The sequence below is a fragment of the Nicotiana sylvestris genome, chromosome 7 (genome assembly GCF_000393655.2).
Source record: "Nicotiana sylvestris chromosome 7, ASM39365v2, whole genome shotgun sequence".
Taxonomy (NCBI): Eukaryota; Viridiplantae; Streptophyta; class Magnoliopsida; order Solanales; family Solanaceae; genus Nicotiana; species Nicotiana sylvestris.
The window spans coordinates 121182594-121199580 of NC_091063.1; the positions used below are offsets into that span (position 1 = coordinate 121182594).

Below are 16987 nucleotides of genomic sequence, written 5' to 3' on the forward strand. Positions count from 1 at the left end.
ACTCCTTATATCCCCTTTCGGGTGAAAAAGAAGGTGTGACACCAGATAAAATGAAACAAATACGTTTTAATCACAAATATATATATATATATATATATATATATATATATATATAACAGTAATAGTAATTTATTAATATTTTTATTAACAAATAATAACAATTTCACAATTTTTACATATTTTTTTAGAACATTAATATCTTAATCCGGATAAAAATAACATATCATTTTAATCGCAAAAAAAAAAATACAAAACAACATGGAATACATTCAAAACAACTAATATGCATTATTTATACGAGTTTCGACATAAACTAAATCGGAATACCTCCATTTATGTTTTTCGGAAAGTTGAAGAATTGAAAATTTGACTCCGAAACAAGCAACCCACAACAATACTTGGCTAGAAGGTGGGACCAACTTTAATTAGTTTTTGTGGGACAGGTGGGGTCTACTCGATGATTTTATCGAGTTAGGGGGTGGGGGGGACCGCCAAAGGTTTTTAAAAATGGGGAGTGGGGAATTTTGTCCAGAACGTGGGGGAAAAGGGAAGGGGACGATTACTTATATATGTAGAGCGCGGTTCATCACTGCATTTTGTATAAAATGCGTTACTGAACCGCGCTTTACATAGCCGTCTTATTAGCTTCCAAGTAAAACGAGGTAGTAAAAAGTGTTTTATATAAAACATAGTAATGAACCACGTTTTACCTTAACGTCCATTTACATATTTTGGTAACTAAATTTTTTTTAACCTATTTAAGTACTTTGAGTCCAAAAAGAAAACATTTCGGTTCGGACTCGCAAGAAAACGGGAGTAGCTGTCATTTCGCTTTCGAAGATCAATCAGGCATCTACTATATTAAGTAATGAATAAAGACGATATATTTTATTATTGTGTTGTTATCATTAGTAGTCATGTTTGTCACTTGCCAAATGCCTTGCTCAATTATAAATACCATAATTATTGATAAGGCATCAAATTAAATATTATTCTTAATTATACACCTGATTGTTTGATTGAATTACTCACATGTATGCAAGTATATGTTTTGCTTTGTACACTGATGAGATAATCTAACCAAACATATACGGAGTATATAATATTGTGAAGCACATGGTGTAGTTTGTCGTTTGTGAGACACATTTCTGTCTAGAATCCTTTATGTATGTAATTTATACGAACATATTCTGATCCATGGTCAAAATTTTCAATTCAACTTAGGAAAAATGAGGAAGTAACGTATCACACAATGAGAATAGTAGCGTTTGATAAATAAGAAAGGGTGAATTAGGAGAGTCTCTTCTTTAGTATGTATCAAGGGTGAATTATAACATCAGTGGACAGCTCTTCGAAGCCGCGAACGGTCACGACTCAAAAACTTGGGAATCGACACTTTCAACTGATAAATTCATTAGGTAGGAGCTGCGTTTGTCTATCCAGCCAAAAAAGATTGCGTCGCTTTCAACTGATTTCAAACAATGTTTACTATTGTCAACTGCCACGAGTTTAGTTTACAAAGCGTAAAATAGACTACCAATAATGCAATAATCCAAGTCTAATCATTCTCAACTCCTTTCAATAATTCAATCTGAAATATAAACATTAATTGCCCGAATATATATTCTCATTACAGTACTATTCTTGGTGAAGTAGGAAAAAAAATGATTCACATCAACATAATTTTGGGGGGAAAAGGTAATTCTGACTTGACATAAATTGTTATTCTATATATAATTAATAAGAATGCTTCTCAAAATAAATTAGTCAAACAAGCTACTATCTCAACGTACTTCTACTGAAATTGAAATTAAGTAATCTTCAAAATTTCTAAGGGTTTCAAACTAAAATCAAAATTGTAAGTCTTTCACAACAATACTTGATACTTTGTTCATAATTTTTTTTTATTTGTTTGATTATACACCGGAAGGATTTTTTGAATTTTTTTGAAGATGAGTTTCAATAAGTAAAACTTTTTCCCTCACAAAACGAAACATTATTTTTAAATAAAATACATATTCAATGGAGTATAATTTTAATTTTCAAAATCCTTAAAATTGGATAACAATTAAACTTATAATGTGGTTTTAAGGACATGTGATTTCACCTAATACCAATTGATAAATGTGAAGATTAGTGATAGAAATTAACAATAAAGTAAAGCAAACTAGTATTGAGACGGAATTCAACCCTCGAGTTAGAGTACCCTCGAGCTGATTGATACCAGAACAAGTAAAAATATAGCAAACTGATGAACAAGAAAATATAAGTTAAAAAGAGTATTATATGGCTTTGATACGCAGGAATACAAGTGGCTTACAAATGATTGGAACTCCTCTTTATATAGTAGAGGCAAAATACATAAGTTACCCCCAAACTATGACCCAAATCCTTGTTACACACTTTCTAGGAACGAATATTACTTTACACACCCAACCTTTCTAAAGTGTATCTAATACACACTGCTTTGCCCACGTGGATAGTGCGTGTTTTTTCCAACAAATGGGTCGCGTGAACAGAAGAATTTTGTGTCAGATGTCAATTTTTTTTAGTTTTTTAAAATTTTAAATTGAGTCATCTTCTTCCTTTTTAAAAATTCTGCCATAGCTACTCCTTGAGCTCCACCACTCGATCTCCTTCTTCTCAAATAGATATACCACGATTTCTTATATCTCTTCTCGTTATAGAGAAGCTTAACTTGAGTTTTACCCATGGCGAAGTCAAATTTTTAGGAAGCGAGAATTTTTTGAAATTTTTTCCAACCATTAAAGCTTAGCTCAAGATTTTGCACATTCTTTAATTTTATTAATGGATGATTTTTAAATAGTTGACTTGTGGCGATGGCAGTTAATGGCGGTCGAACTTTTACCAAAGTGAAATGAAAAATGAGTTGGATCTGGGCTCAAAAATTTTGATTCAATTTCAGCGGAAAAGATGGAGTTTTTGGGTGCGTTTTCTGGTGATTTTTGTTAATTAATGGTGGCTTTGTTATTAAGTAAAAGGTGAAGAAAGAAGCTATGGTGTTTGATGGTAAGAGAGGAGGAAGATGGCCATGGTAGTTTAGATGAGGAAGATGAGGGGTATAATTGTAATTTTAATTTTTTTAATTTTTTTTTTAAATGACACGTGTCACTGTTTGATTGGTGCGTGATATTGCACATATTCTGAAAAACTGGTTAAGAAAAAAATGGTGTGTCTTAGATACACTTTGGAAAGGTTGGGTGTGTAAAGTAATATTCGTTCCTGAAAAGTGTGTAACAGGGATTTGGGTCGTAGTTCAGGTGACAACTTATGTATTTTGTCTATAGTAGAAGAATTCTAATTATGATATAACTCTAATTACATAAGGAAATCCCATGATTAGCTCATTAACCGTCCTTGATTTGATCCGTTCCGAGATTTCCGCAATGATCTTCAACCAGTTAGGGATATCTCGTCTTTCTCTTATTATGATATCTTCGATCTTGCTCGATGTATGTCTCATTTGGTATTAATCACTACCGGCCTCGATCTTGATAGGTACCTCGAATCTTGAACTCAGTACCTTGTCCTCGTGCCTCGGTTTGATCTATTACGGGATCGATTTTCGATCCTTCACACTAGTCACGGTAAATTAGTAAAATCGGGTGGGCCCGATTTTAATCGTATACAGAACCCCTTTCTCAACTTAACTTCAAAAATTAATTTTTTTCCCCCATTGAAATACTCATGTCCAAATCTTTGCAAATTAATAGCCTATTTGGCCTAGCTTCTTTTTGGCCAAAAGTGTTTTTTTTTGCCAAAAGTACTTTTGGCCAAAAATTGAATTGTTTCGCGAAGCTTTTGGAAGGAAAAAAAGTATTTTTGAAGAGAAACAGAAGCACTTTTGGAGAAGCAGAAAAAAATAGCTTCTCTCCAAAAGCATTTTTTTGATAAATGTTTTTGAGAAAAATATACTTAGAAACAGTTTTTTAAAGCTTGGCCAAATACTAATTGTTGCTCAGAAGTATTTTCTAAATTAATTAGTCAAACACAAACTGTTTCTCGCCAAAATACTTTTACTCCACAAAATAAGCTGACTTTTACTCATCAATCATTAACTTTTGAATGACAATTCGCATCATTTTCTTGTCATGAATATTCGCGAAGCTGTACAAATATCTCCTTTATTATTTATACCCTTTTCGATGATTGCTTTCTGAACTCCCTTCCTCACCTTTTCTTTTGGTGGGTTTATTTTCACGACTTGAAACTCTTATTTGCATGTCAGTAGACTACATTTGAATGGCCTGAAAGTTTCCCTTTTTGGTAAGTCTGCTTTTTATTAAGGATCATGGTTACACTAGTTTCTTGTGAATCTATAGCTACAGTATTCGTCTTTTTTTATATGTTGACAACTAAGTTTTTAACTTTTCTTTATCATTAAGATGCTTGTTAATTGACCAAGAATCCACCTTTGATTTAGAATGATAAGTAATTATTTGGTAATTATTTGCAGAAAGGAGCAAAGCTCAACTTTGTAAAAGAATCTGAATCTTTAGCAGTAAAAGATGGAGTTTCTTCTGCAAGGAGGAGAGTCTTTAATTGGGACCATTAGGATTGCTGTTTTGCCCATAGCAAAAGTTTTTACCATTTGCTTCATGGGATTTCTCATGGCCTCCAAGTATGTTAACATCTTGCCAGCCAATGGAAGGAAACTTTTAGACGGGGTTAGTTCTTTTTCCTCACTCCCTACTAGCCAGCCTGTTTGGCCAAGCTTCTTCCGAGGCAAAAGCGCCCTTTTATGGGTCAAAAGGTTTTTTTCTAAAATTAAGGTGTTTGACTAAGGTTTTGAAAGGAACAAAAGTGTTTTTGAGGAGAAGAGTTTTTTATAAAATATTTTTGAGAAAAAAATACACTCAGAAGTAGTTTTTTAAAGTTTGGTTATTACTTTTCAAATTAATTAGTCAAACACAAACTATTCTTAACAAAAGTATTTTTGAGAAGCACTTGTCAAAATAAGCTGACTTTTGCGCCAAACGGGCTATACATAGGGAATACATAGTAGCGGCAGTGCCGGATCTAGGAACGGTACAACCTTTAAAGTTATTTAACACCATTGTACATATATGATGTTTGTCACACACACATATATTGCACCGGCCTCTGTCAGTAGGATACTTAGACTGCTTCATTTTAATCTCCAATTCATGGTTTTATGCAGTTGGTGTTTTCACTTTTGCTCCCATGTTTGATGTTCTCTCAACTTGGACAAGCCATTACTTTTGAGAAACTGCTTCAGTGGTAAGGATTGAATACAAACTTCTCAATTTCGCAATTCCAAAATAGTTGATTCAACTGATATTCATTCATTTTATCAGGTGGTTTATCCCTGTAAACGTAGTCATTGCCACCATATCTGGTTCTATTATAGGTTTAATTGTTGCCACAATTGTACGCCCACCATACCCGTATTTTAAGTTTACCATTATACAGATTGGAATTGGTAAGTGTTATGCTGTTCCCTTGTTACCACTCATAACTAGTGTTATGCTGTTCCCTTGTTACCACTCATAATTATTCTGAATTGGTGGTTATGGAGTTAACTGCACTTAGTAGTATGGTTGCCTGAAGTTGGTAGTTGGAGAGTGCATTTATAACTTTCTTTTCACAATACACCTAACGACATAATAATAGTTAAAGGTTCCTTCTATGTATGGTATGCTTTAAACATAACTAAATTTGTAATATGGCTGAAAGTTCACATATACTATTTTTATGTGTTGGCATCTGGAATTCATTACATGATCAGATGCATTATGAATTTTTACACCTGTAATGCAGGGAATATTGGAAATGTACCTCTAGTCCTGATTGCAGCATTATGTAGAGATAAAGAAAATCCTTTTGGTGACTACGAGAAATGCTCTCGAGATGGAAATGCGTACATCTCATTTGGCCAGTGGGTATGCAATACTTTAGAATTAATGTTTTGGGGTCTTTGCCATCCATTTTAATTGATGTAGTTCTATATTGGATGTATCTTTTCTTTCTTGACGCTTTTGAGTTTTTCTACTACTACTTATTTTGCATTTCTGTCATTATGAACTTTGGACGCAGTCTCGTGTCTGACTGAAACATACTTTAGTGGATATTTCAGTTTCAAGGACAACGCAAAAACTATCACTATATTCCCGATATCCTATTAGCTATGTTCCATTAGAAGCATCAATTGTGTACGAAGTCTAGATTCTTGTGGATATGAGTACATTATTAATGCATTTAGACACCAAAACATTTGATTCATTTATTTTTGAAATTTTGGAACCATGTTCCACGCTAAAACGTTTAAATTCTTACACACTATGTCCTGGCTGACAGGAGTGCAGAAATCTCGTGTTCATTTTTGAGTGTATTTTACCAACCAATGGGTCTTCTTGTCCTGCTTTTTATTTTCTGTCTAACCGTCCCCTAGAAAGATAGAACCCCCAGAGTTCTCAATAGAAATTATTAGGCAATATAGTATAGTAGTTTGTGTCAAACACATAGCTCTAAAAGTAATGACTCCTGGATCTTTCTACAAACTTTTTTGAAGTATACAAAACTGTTTTTGCCAAAGTTAACAGTGATTCAATGTTTTATTTGTGCTTAGGTTGGTGCAATTGTCGTGTACACCTATGTATTTCATATGCTCGCACCTCCTCGTGAAGGTACCTTTGATGTTCAAGATGGAAATATTCACATCAAGACTCCTAACAAAGATAGCCATCCAATGGGTAGTTCCACAGAGAAAGTTCCATTACTCACAACAGCTGGCCCAAGTTCTTCAACGGAAGAAAAGGTGAGACTGCCTTGTGCTATGTTTAGATAAATTGCCCCTTTGCCAATAATGTCACTGTTACAAAAAAAGATTTCCCCTTATGCAACCGGAGAAGAGCTTTAAAATTTTGGTAGTAGGGTTCAAAGCATGCCGTAAACTGATTTCTCTAGCGATATTCCTCAGTTATTCTAGTAACATGTCTAGCTTCTTGTAAACAGAAAATGCTGTTTGTTAAGACCCTGAATGATTATGGCACTCAAGCTTCTCCTAACCATCAAAAGCTCCTTTACTCTCTTCAGAGGACTTAATTCAAATAAAGATTAATCACAAACCAATTTCCCATTTAGGTGCATCTGGATTTGCAATGTTTCAAGTGAATTGAGTTTGACAATCTAGAGTAATTACATTTGGGTGAATTAGGACTCCTAATAATACCTAGATATCCAAGAGTGGTGGTTAATGCAACCAGTTCACATTTAGGTGCATATGCACTCAGTGTTTGAAGTGAATTGACTTATAAAAAATCTAGACCATTTACTTTTTTGGTGAATAAGGATTTCAAATCCGTAGCTAGATATTTAAGAGTCATGTTTAGTGCATATCAAATTCTCGCTTAGGTGTTTCTGGATGAATCAAAATTAATGTGTGACTATTTTAACTGCAATCCACAAATTTCATATCCGTAAATCATGGATTTTCACTGGAATATTAAACTTATGATTTTGAGTTTTTCAAAATTCAACCTTAACTTGCTTGCACGTTGAGGCATGACTGTAGCCTTTCACTTTGGCCAATAAGATGAAGGCATTGATGGTGTCTCTTCATTGCTTTTAGGGGTTGAATTACAGTTGATAGATAACTGGATGTTGTTGTAGGTTCATATTTTTTTTGTTTTATGCCAACATAGTGATACAACAAAAATAATAAATATGCCTCAGTCGCAAACAATTTGGGGAAAACCAAACTAGCTGAGGAACTTTTGATGGATGATTGGATCAACCCGAAAGGATCCAATCTCTCTTGTCATATCAACATAGTGATGAAGGATAATTAATCTTTCTGTTGTTTTCTGGATCCTGGATTCTCATAATGCAATGTGATACTAATATTTTGATATGGATTTCAGTGATCCAATTTTGATTTTATTGTACTGATACTGACGGTTTCATTGTTCGTCTCTTCTTTTTTTTTTTTTTGCAGAGTAAAAGTTTCTTTAAACTTCTCTATGAGAAACTGAAACTCAAGCAAATCATTCAACCCCCCATTATAGCTTCTGTAAGTTCAATATGTTGGAATGGACACGCATGATGATTTCTCCTCTTTCAACTTACTTCATTTCGGTGCTCTATAATGAATATTTTCACTGACAAAACAACAACACAATAACAACAAATCTAGTGTAATCCCACAAAATAGGGTCTGAAATATTTTCACTGACAAATTATCTTACAAATTAATTTCGGCTGGAGAATGCTTTTTCTTACTTGTTTAACATATTTTGTAAGATATTATGCTAGGGAAGGCTTCACTTTCTGTTTATAGGCAATTTTTTGCTATTACATTTAGGCTAAGTTGCTCGGACTCTTTATTTTCGGTGCCGCATTCGTGTTGACACGACATGTGTGGGTGTGGGATCCGTACCGGATCTGGTCAACCAATTTTGGGTCCTTTGACCAAAATCGACGGACAAATTTGAGATGGATACATTGTTTTTTGAAATCAAAACTAAAGCTAGGGTGAAATTGAAGAAAATAGAATACCTTGTGTATAAAAATTTCTATGTCAGTCATTTCCTTTTATCTCCTTCTTGGATTCTCCTCTTGATCAATATTTTCTCTTTTTTGGAATACCTTGTAAGTTTTCCACATATTGTCTCACACCTGGATCCGTATCCCCAAATCTTAAATTTTAGATCAAGAAGGATCCGACTTCTAGATCCGCAACTGTATCAGACACCCGCACCCGCAACTGAGTCCAAGCAACTTAGCATTTAGAAATAAAAGAGCATCATAACCTTAATCACAAAGTTCTGAACTATGGGTGCTTACTGACCAAATGTTTAGATATGGTCTTCTTGGGGTACTATCGAAATTTCATTTAACAGCTTCGACTTGCTGCTTGATGTTTAAATTACTGCGAAAATGCTATTAAGCAGATATACCACTTCTAATGTAACTTAAATTTTCAGAAACAAATGTTTTATCTGTATATCTAACTGTTCTTCAGATAGACGGACTTTCAATGTTTGGAACTTTGGGAAATTATGTTGTTTAGTATTTCATTAATTCAGAGCATATGAGTTGTTGATCATTTCAACAGATCCTAGCTATTATCATAGGCTGTGTGCCAGTCCTAAGGCGACTGATATTTACTTCTGATGCTCCATTTTACTTCTTCACTGACAGCTGTTTGATTCTTGGGTAAGTTGATTTCATTGCAGAATTTTTTTTATGAAGCTACTAAGGTTTTGCACTACATGCAAAAGTTCCTGCATCTATGATGTTTCTTAAGATTTTCTTTCATCCTAAGATATTCATATGAAATTGATCCTTCAAGCTATTCTCACATAAGTAAATGTCAATAGAACCTTTTTTATGGAGTATGATGATGCTTAGTGAACTAAATAATGTGATGGTCTTTGTATTACTTATTACCAGGGACGCCATGATTCCCTGCATATTGTTGGCTTTAGGAGGCAACCTTGTTAATGGCAAGTCCACTCATTTTTTCCCTTTTTCGTGATAAAGCTCATTGACGTGTGTTAATATCTTATGCCATGTCCTTAATATTTAATCATGTACAGGACCAGGAACTGGAAGTGCAAAGCTTGGTCTAAAGACAACTGCTGCCATTATTTTTGGGCGGCTGCTATTGGTTCCTCCAACTGGGCTTAGCATAGTTATGTTAGCTGATAAGCTTGGCTTCCTCCCCCCTGATGATAAAATGTTCAGATTTGTTTTACTTCTTCAGCATACTATGCCCACATCTGTACTTTCTGGTAAGAATACTGTTTACTTATCAATTAAAAACCTGTAGCGAGAAGTAAAATTCCACGCCATATTTAAGATGGCTGTGTTTATAACTTTTTATCTCTCTGAGTTAGTTATTTGTATACTGAGTTCGACTATTTCTGGTCTGGTTGGTAGGTGCTGTTGCTAACTTGAGAGGATGTGGGAAAGAGGCAGCTTCTATCTTGTTCTGGGTTCATATCTTTGCTGTGTTCTCTATGGCCGGATGGATCACCCTCTATCTCAACATACTCTTTTGAATCATAAACGAAGGATTTTGATGAAGATATTTTATATTCCTCTCCTAAGATTCTTCCAGCTTCTACAAAGTTGCTGCTTTTATGCCATCATTGTTAATAGTTACTCGAGAAGATGTATTTAGTATGTAGGAAGACCAGCTACGACTATAAATAATTATTGATAGTGAAGATATTGATCATTATTCGTTGTTTGCTGCTTCATATTCTAAAAGCAACTTGTGCCAACTCAGAAAAGTTTATATCAGAGATGGACTGAGTACCAGTTTGTACACTCAGAGCAGAAATATCATAAGTTAAATATGGCAAAAGCTTGACGTTCTGGAAAAGGCTGTAAATGGAAAGATCTCAAGCATTTTAACCCGTATATAACAGCTCGGAGTCAGTACTACCACAGGATGTGCAACCCTAAGAATCTATCCAAATTTTGGGTGGTGAATATTAACGGAAATGTGAAAAGCCAATCAACTAGTAAATACAAATTAGCATGTCGACCGAGGTCATCGAACTTGCCTTGATTTATTCAAGAGCAGAATAAGCTCCCACATTGAATACTGATGAGATTGACAAAATCCAAATACAAACCGGTGTGTTCACAACATACGACCTATATGGTGCCTCGAATACGTTTCTTCACCGAGTAAAACCTATTCTTTGAAGCTTTACCAATCTAACGACCAGTAACATGTTAAAACAGACGGATCAAAACTAAAAAATAAAAAGTTAAAACAGAGACCACCATTTCCTGCTTTGGTTATTAACCTGCTGAGAGGTAAAAGATTGATTTGTACGTCTCCCTTGTGAGCAGAAAATAGGGAGACTAAGGCTCCTCTCCATCAATGGGTTACCTAACCACAACATCAGAACAACTCCAACAACACCGACAACAGGAGCAGCAGCTGCAAAAAACCATCTTCCTCGTGTACCCTCACTACCAGATTGTTCATTGACAGTGTCATTATGGATCACTTGCGCTGATTCTGCTCCACCATGACCAAATTCATCATTTTCTTCACCATCGGTGCTACTAGAAGAACCATCTTCATTTATTTCATGCCGTGGGATTCCGTGAGCCATCAAATTGCTACTGGCCCTCTGCTTTCTGTACTCATATTCCAGGTCATCAGTTGGAAGTTCATAGCGGCAAAGGGGGCACGAGTTTCTTGACATTAGCCAAGGCAAAATACAGGAGGGGTGATACAGGTGAGAACAAGGAAGTTGGTTTACAACTATGCCAACAACAAGAGAATCCTTGCAGATTGCACAAGTCAAACTGTCAAGCTGTTTGTGGTCTTCTTTAACAACCAAACGTGGTAGATGATTTAAAACAGAGACAGCTGCAGGTGGTGCTCCTCTTCTTAAGCCATCTGCTTCAGAGAGATGCTCTAGTAACTCCTCGAAAGTTCTAGCATCAAGATAGTCACTGGAATCAGTCCGCAGTTCTAACTCCAGTGAGTTGGCTGACATGTCAGTAACATGTCTTTGACTGCCCTCGGGAATTCTGAAACGAACTGTACCCTGAAATTCAGGAGAACGTAACTGTCTGGGCCAACTTCCAGGGTGACTGCTTTCATTAGGGCGTAATGACCTTTGAAGCTGAGCTCTAGCATCAGTATCAACCTCCTCCAATTCATTGTCATCTTCTTCCTCTTCCTCGTTATCAGAGTCCCAGTGATACATACCAGCACCCATTGGGTCAATATCAGTATCAGTTTCGAAGTCACTTCCTTCATCTGAGTGAGCAGAATGATCATTATCAAGGTAACTATTACCATCAACAGAAGCATCAGAGTTCCCTCCATAAGCACTATAAGAAATGGACTCAATTTCACTATTAAAGTTCCTATACCCGTTGAAGGTGACATTTGATTCAGTCTCCCCAAATAGAGAATCAGCACCATCACTTTCAGTGTCAGAATGAACCCTCCTCCACCTCCTAGACCCACTTGGAGTGGTCCGAGAACTGGTGTGCTGCACTGACCTTAAACCAGCATCTCCTTCTATTGATTGATTATCATGCTCTACACCATTGGCTGGGTTTTGCCTTGCCAAATTTATCATTTGTGAGAAGTGTTGAGAAAAGAGATTCTCAATTGACTCAGAACTACTGTACAACCTTCTTCTCGACACAGGCATCCTCCTTTGATAATCTCGCATGGGTGTCCCAAGATCCTCCAGGAGTAAAAATTTACAATCAGCACACATATTTATTTCTTCAAACTCACCAGCCTCGTTATCTGACATCAACAATCTATGACATAAAGCACATGAAGGAGCAAGTCCAGCTTGGCCAACAGCCAAAATGCTACTCATGTGGCCAAACACATAATCAGAAAACTCAGGTGAAACAGCATCTGAGTTTGCATCCATCTGCATAAAAACAGTGTGCAAGATGAAATCAAAAAACAGATGAATATTCAGTAACTGAAACTTCAGACACTACAAGTGGAAAGAGGAGCCACATTCAGATGAGTTAGACATGATGAACTATCTTCTGCTGCTTGAGAATTAGTTCAAAACTACAAATTGTACATGGTTCAACAGCAATGGGGGACTTGGCTGGCTAATTTATAACCCCTATTCTTTACCGAGCTACAATGACATTTACCTCCAATCATTGCTCAAAATACAGAAGAGATACATATATGATGTATTTGCATGCTCGTGCATCTCGCATATTTGATGGCTACTCCTTAGAATAACTCCAGAATGACCTTAAGATAAAATTTTACAACTAAAGAACAACCAACAAGCTTGTTTGAATTGAAAAGGCCGGAGATGCATAATCCACGTCAGTTTGGTGGATATGATCTATTACATATTCTGAGTGCTTTGGGAAGTTGAAAGTTGAGGATGGAAGCTACCGTCTTTACCACTGAGATTTAGCAAAGGTTTTTCTTTCCTAAGGCAGAATAGATACTAAGTTTGAGAACCTTCTCCTGGTGAGTTTGTGGTTTTCATTCAGTTTGACTGGTTCCAGATGGGGCTGGCTTCATTTGTTAACCGGATATCCTTCTTTCAATAAATGATTTCTCCTCCTTGAAGTACCCTTCAGTCTTTGGAATACAACAACAACAATAACAACAACAACAACAAACCAGTTGAATCCCACAAGTGGGGTCTCGGAGGATAGTCTACATGCAGACTTTACCCCTACCTGGGGTAATACAACCAGTGTTTTAAAAGGCGTGGCGAAAGGCGAGGCATTTTACATATGCCTCAGCGAGGCGTAAGTCTCGAGGCACGGGGCGCAAGCCCCATGGGTATTTTATTTTTAATATTACATAAAATACTATAATTACAGTAAATACAAATAAAATTGCATAAAAATTGAAGAAAACTATAAATATGTAGAAAAATATATATATAGATGTGCTCCATCCCCATAAAAAACTAGTCAAAACAATATATTATACGCTACTTACAAGCACAAGTAACTTGAGTCGAAAAGAATAAAGTTTTCTACATGGAGGAACAAAAAGGCTGACTAACCTACAATTTGAACTTTAAACTCGCTGCTATGAAGGAGAATGGAGTTCTCTTTGTATTTGTAAAAAAATTGAATATTCGTTGCTTTTGGGAGATATTAGCAGACTAGGGGGCCAAGATAAAGAATCGGGAAAGACCATAAATTAGGGCTTCAATCAATAAAAAAGGTCTTAATACTTTTGAGTAATTACAAACTGACTTTTGAGAATTTTGGGTATTGCATGAAAGACTTATTCAACAAATTTTATTTAATTTGAAAACGTCTTTGGGGCTTACGCCTCACTACAAAAGCGCGCCCCAAACGCTCAGGCATACGCCTCTTGAAACTTTCGCCCCACACCCACGCCTCGGGGCATTTTTGGTGCGCCTTGCCCCAGGGCTAGCCCCGAAAACGCCTTTTAAAACACTGAATACAACCAAAAAAATAAAAATAAAATTGGATATAGTGTCACCCTTCCCAAACACAATCAAGTTGCTTCTGATGCAGCTATTTTCTATGTTGACCTATATGACAATGATTGCCAATTCACTTAAATTGCCAAATTCTGCTATGAATACAACTACATAGTAACGGTGCACAAAATTATCCAAACACATCCCTGTCTACCACAGCCACCATTCAAAGGCCATCCGCTTAAGCTACAAATTTTCTTTAACAAGCACATGGATTATTTGTTTAGAAATAACTATCCACCATAGAAACATTAATCGCGATCCAGAGTTTTCTTTCGAAAATAGGGGGAAGAAGGCCAGTCCTCAATTAACTCATTCTTCTGGATAGCTGCTTCACAGATTAAGGATCATCAGAATTAACCTCAGTTGGTGCTCATTCCAGCTTCCACATTTTCCCATAATCTTTACCATGAAAGCTCCAATATAATGGCAAACTGATCAAGTTGACGGTTCATTTTTTAATTCTAACAACTGATCAATTGCCAAAGTTTTCATAATGTAAAATCTCACTGATCCTCTCATCTAAGTCTTGATAGAATAGAGACCATTAAGCCCCTAGCAAAGTTTAATAAGTCGATAGAAGACAAAAGGGAGCAAGATAACAATTAAACTGTTTATAATTGAACAATTAGCCAAAAAGAAGGCAAACTAATTCACAGAGGATCCAGGTGTAAAGGAACTGGCATTTTTTGCAGGAAGCTAAATTATTAGACTATGAAATCCACAGAGCACATTTGACAATACACACACACAAAAAGCACAATAATTTTGTGAAAAGGAATAGGAAAATACGCACCAGAAAATTTATGGGTGCAGTCTACCGATCGTCAATTTGTTAATAGAAGAAGCAGCACAGTCGATCTCCTAAATTAAGCAAAAAACAACTGACGCAAAAGCAAAAGGAGAGTATAAAGGGTCAATTCCAGCTGCAATGAGAAAAGACAACGCGCTAAGACTTGAAATTTTTATTTACAGTAACAAAAAAAGAAGTAACTTTGGAAATTAATTGACAAATATAAGTTGTTAATAAGCAGAATAACATCAGAATTGAAGATTATTAAGTAACACAAAACCAAAAAAGGAAAAGAAAAATAGTGAATCAGAGGAGAAATTAGGGCTTACCCAGAAGAAAAGCAGACATTTTGAACATGAAAAATGAAGAAAAAGTATGAGAGGTAGGAAAACCGGGTGTGGGGGGGGAGAGGGGGAGGGGGGAGGGGACGATAAAGAAAATGGGAAAAAATATGTTTTTAGTACTAGTCATAAAAGTTGAGAGCTTAGAAAATGGGGGAGCCCCAGGTTAGGAAGAAGCAGTCATTGGTGTGAATTCCGCACCCCACCAAATAATAAAACATTTTTTTAGGACAAGATACTTTTGGGATACAGAAGCTTTCTCCTGCGTAGTCTCATCTTGATGACCCACCAAGTAGTTCTTTTACGGGAAGACAAATGGAAAAAGAGATTATAACGGAAATAGTACAAGCCTAAAGCCAATAACATAAATAACTGCATCAATACATAAAATTTTCAGAACTGGTAATATAGAGTTATGAGCTTCAAAATAGAGGTACAGATTTGAAAGTACAAATGAAAATAATGTCCGAAAGTAATAACAACAACAACTGAAATGAGAAGAGATACCAAATACTACGGTCAAAATGCAGCTCTACCTCGTCTCTCGGCAAACACACAACAAGAATCACATCAACTTACGGCTCGGTTTAACACTTGGATCTGCACAATTAAGTGCAGAGTGTAGTATGAGTACAACCGATTCCATGTACATAACAAGTACTATAACTAACTTTGGTGAGGTAATAGAGGCAAGAATTATCAATGATACTCGCTAGTTATCTTCTCAACCCATGAATTTTCACAATTATACAGCAATAATATCATCAAATCATGAAAACACAGATAAAGTCACCTCGATATACAAGAGATAATATGCTAAACTTTGTATCAGTCAACAATCCAGCATGTAGAGAAGATTTTCTCATAAAATAAGTATACAACCAAGGAAATTTGCAAGTAGAGAAGAAATGCAATAATCGAACCAAACCACTAATCAGTTTATTCTCGTACCGCGTGTACACTAATACTAAGAGAAACATGAGAGGTGACCCTAGGAGGATAGATCTTTATCTGCATGCTACACAGATTACTCACGAGCCATATATATCAACCGCACAGACAACTAACGTGCTATTATATTTCAATCGCACGGACAACTTACGTGCCAATAATATCAACCGCACGGACAACTCTCATGCTATCATATCTCGGATCCGCACGGACAACTCATGTGCTATCATAGCTCAACCACATGGACAACTCACGTGCTATCATTTCTCAACCGCACGGAGAACTCACGTGCTACCATTCCAATCCATATCACACAATACGTAGATGTACCAGATTACATGTAGATGAACAATTGATGTCAAATTTTATTCTCATGTACTAGTACAAGTAACAAGCTAAGGTGTATGCATGTGCAAAGTGTGCTACCACAGCTCAAATCGGGCAATTGCATCACGAAAGTAGCAATTATCATGTTCAGTGAGAAGATTAACCTATATGTAACCTTAAACATGGTTCAAATAGCTCACAAAAAGGGTACAAACATAAGATAGCAACATGAAGCTTAGCAATCAATTCAAGGCATATCATAGCCTAAGCACTAACCCGAGCATGGATAATACCCTGTGCACGCACAAGAGCTCAACTCTTCACAAGTGTGCCACCTGTAGCACGTAGCTATCAATAATAACTCAGGCAACTAGTGGCTAAACTAAGTTTAGGTAAGATACTTACCTCAAACTAAGCAAACCAAATCAGTACTCTAGAAATCTCTTCACACGTGAATCAACCTCTGGACGACTCGAATTTAGCCAAAATAACTCAAAAACATCAATCAAGCCATAGGAAACAACCTCAAACAATAAACTTCGATCTTTATCAAATAGTCAAAAAATCAACCTGAACTGGCCTCCCAGAAC

General features: G+C 36.0%; 2 protein-coding genes across 3 annotated transcripts; one reads left to right on the top strand and one right to left on the bottom strand.

Moving 5' to 3' along the window:
* The first annotated feature begins 4158 nt into the window (after positions 1 to 4158).
* Positions 4159 to 10228, top strand: LOC104210128 (protein PIN-LIKES 6). The gene is made up of 11 exons (XM_070150430.1): positions 4159 to 4287; positions 4478 to 4688; positions 5183 to 5262; positions 5340 to 5464; positions 5803 to 5924; positions 6611 to 6799; positions 7979 to 8053; positions 9098 to 9198; positions 9436 to 9488; positions 9582 to 9776; positions 9925 to 10228. The coding sequence occupies exons 2-11, from the start codon at positions 4530 to 4532 to the stop codon at positions 10044 to 10046; spliced, it is 1221 nt and encodes a 406-aa protein (XP_070006531.1). The 5' UTR covers positions 4159 to 4287; positions 4478 to 4529; the 3' UTR covers positions 10047 to 10228.
* Positions 10229 to 10543: 315 nt separating this feature from the next.
* LOC104210127 (uncharacterized) lies at positions 10544 to 15439 on the bottom strand. Of its 2 annotated transcripts, none has more exons than XM_009758936.2 (3): positions 15108 to 15439; positions 14782 to 14869; positions 10544 to 12413 (listed from the first exon to the last, which is right to left on the bottom strand). In XM_009758936.2, the coding sequence occupies exon 3, from the start codon at positions 12411 to 12413 to the stop codon at positions 10767 to 10769; it is 1647 nt and encodes a 548-aa protein (XP_009757238.1). In that variant the 5' UTR covers positions 14782 to 14869; positions 15108 to 15439; the 3' UTR covers positions 10544 to 10766. The 2 variants fall into 2 exon arrangements, with proteins under 2 accessions (XP_009757238.1, XP_009757237.1); XM_009758935.2 differs by having other exon boundaries at positions 14782 to 14911.
* Between the last annotated feature and the right edge of the window lie 1548 nt (positions 15440 to 16987).

Bases quoted from the DNA above. Each gene is read 5' to 3' on its own strand.
- LOC104210128 (XM_070150430.1), top strand. From the start codon at position 4,530: ATGGAGTTTCTTCTGCAAGGAGGAGAGTCTTTAATTGGGACCATTAGG. The intron at 5,263-5,339 runs GTAAGGATTGAA...TCATTTTATCAG, and splicing joins TTTGAGAAACTGCTTCAGTG to GTGGTTTATCCCTGTAAACG. The intron at 5,465-5,802 runs GTAAGTGTTATG...CCTGTAATGCAG, and splicing joins CATTATACAGATTGGAATTG to GGAATATTGGAAATGTACCT.
- LOC104210127 (XM_009758936.2), bottom strand. From the start codon at position 12,413: ATGGATGCAAACTCAGATGCTGTTTCACCTGAGTTTTCTGATTATGTG.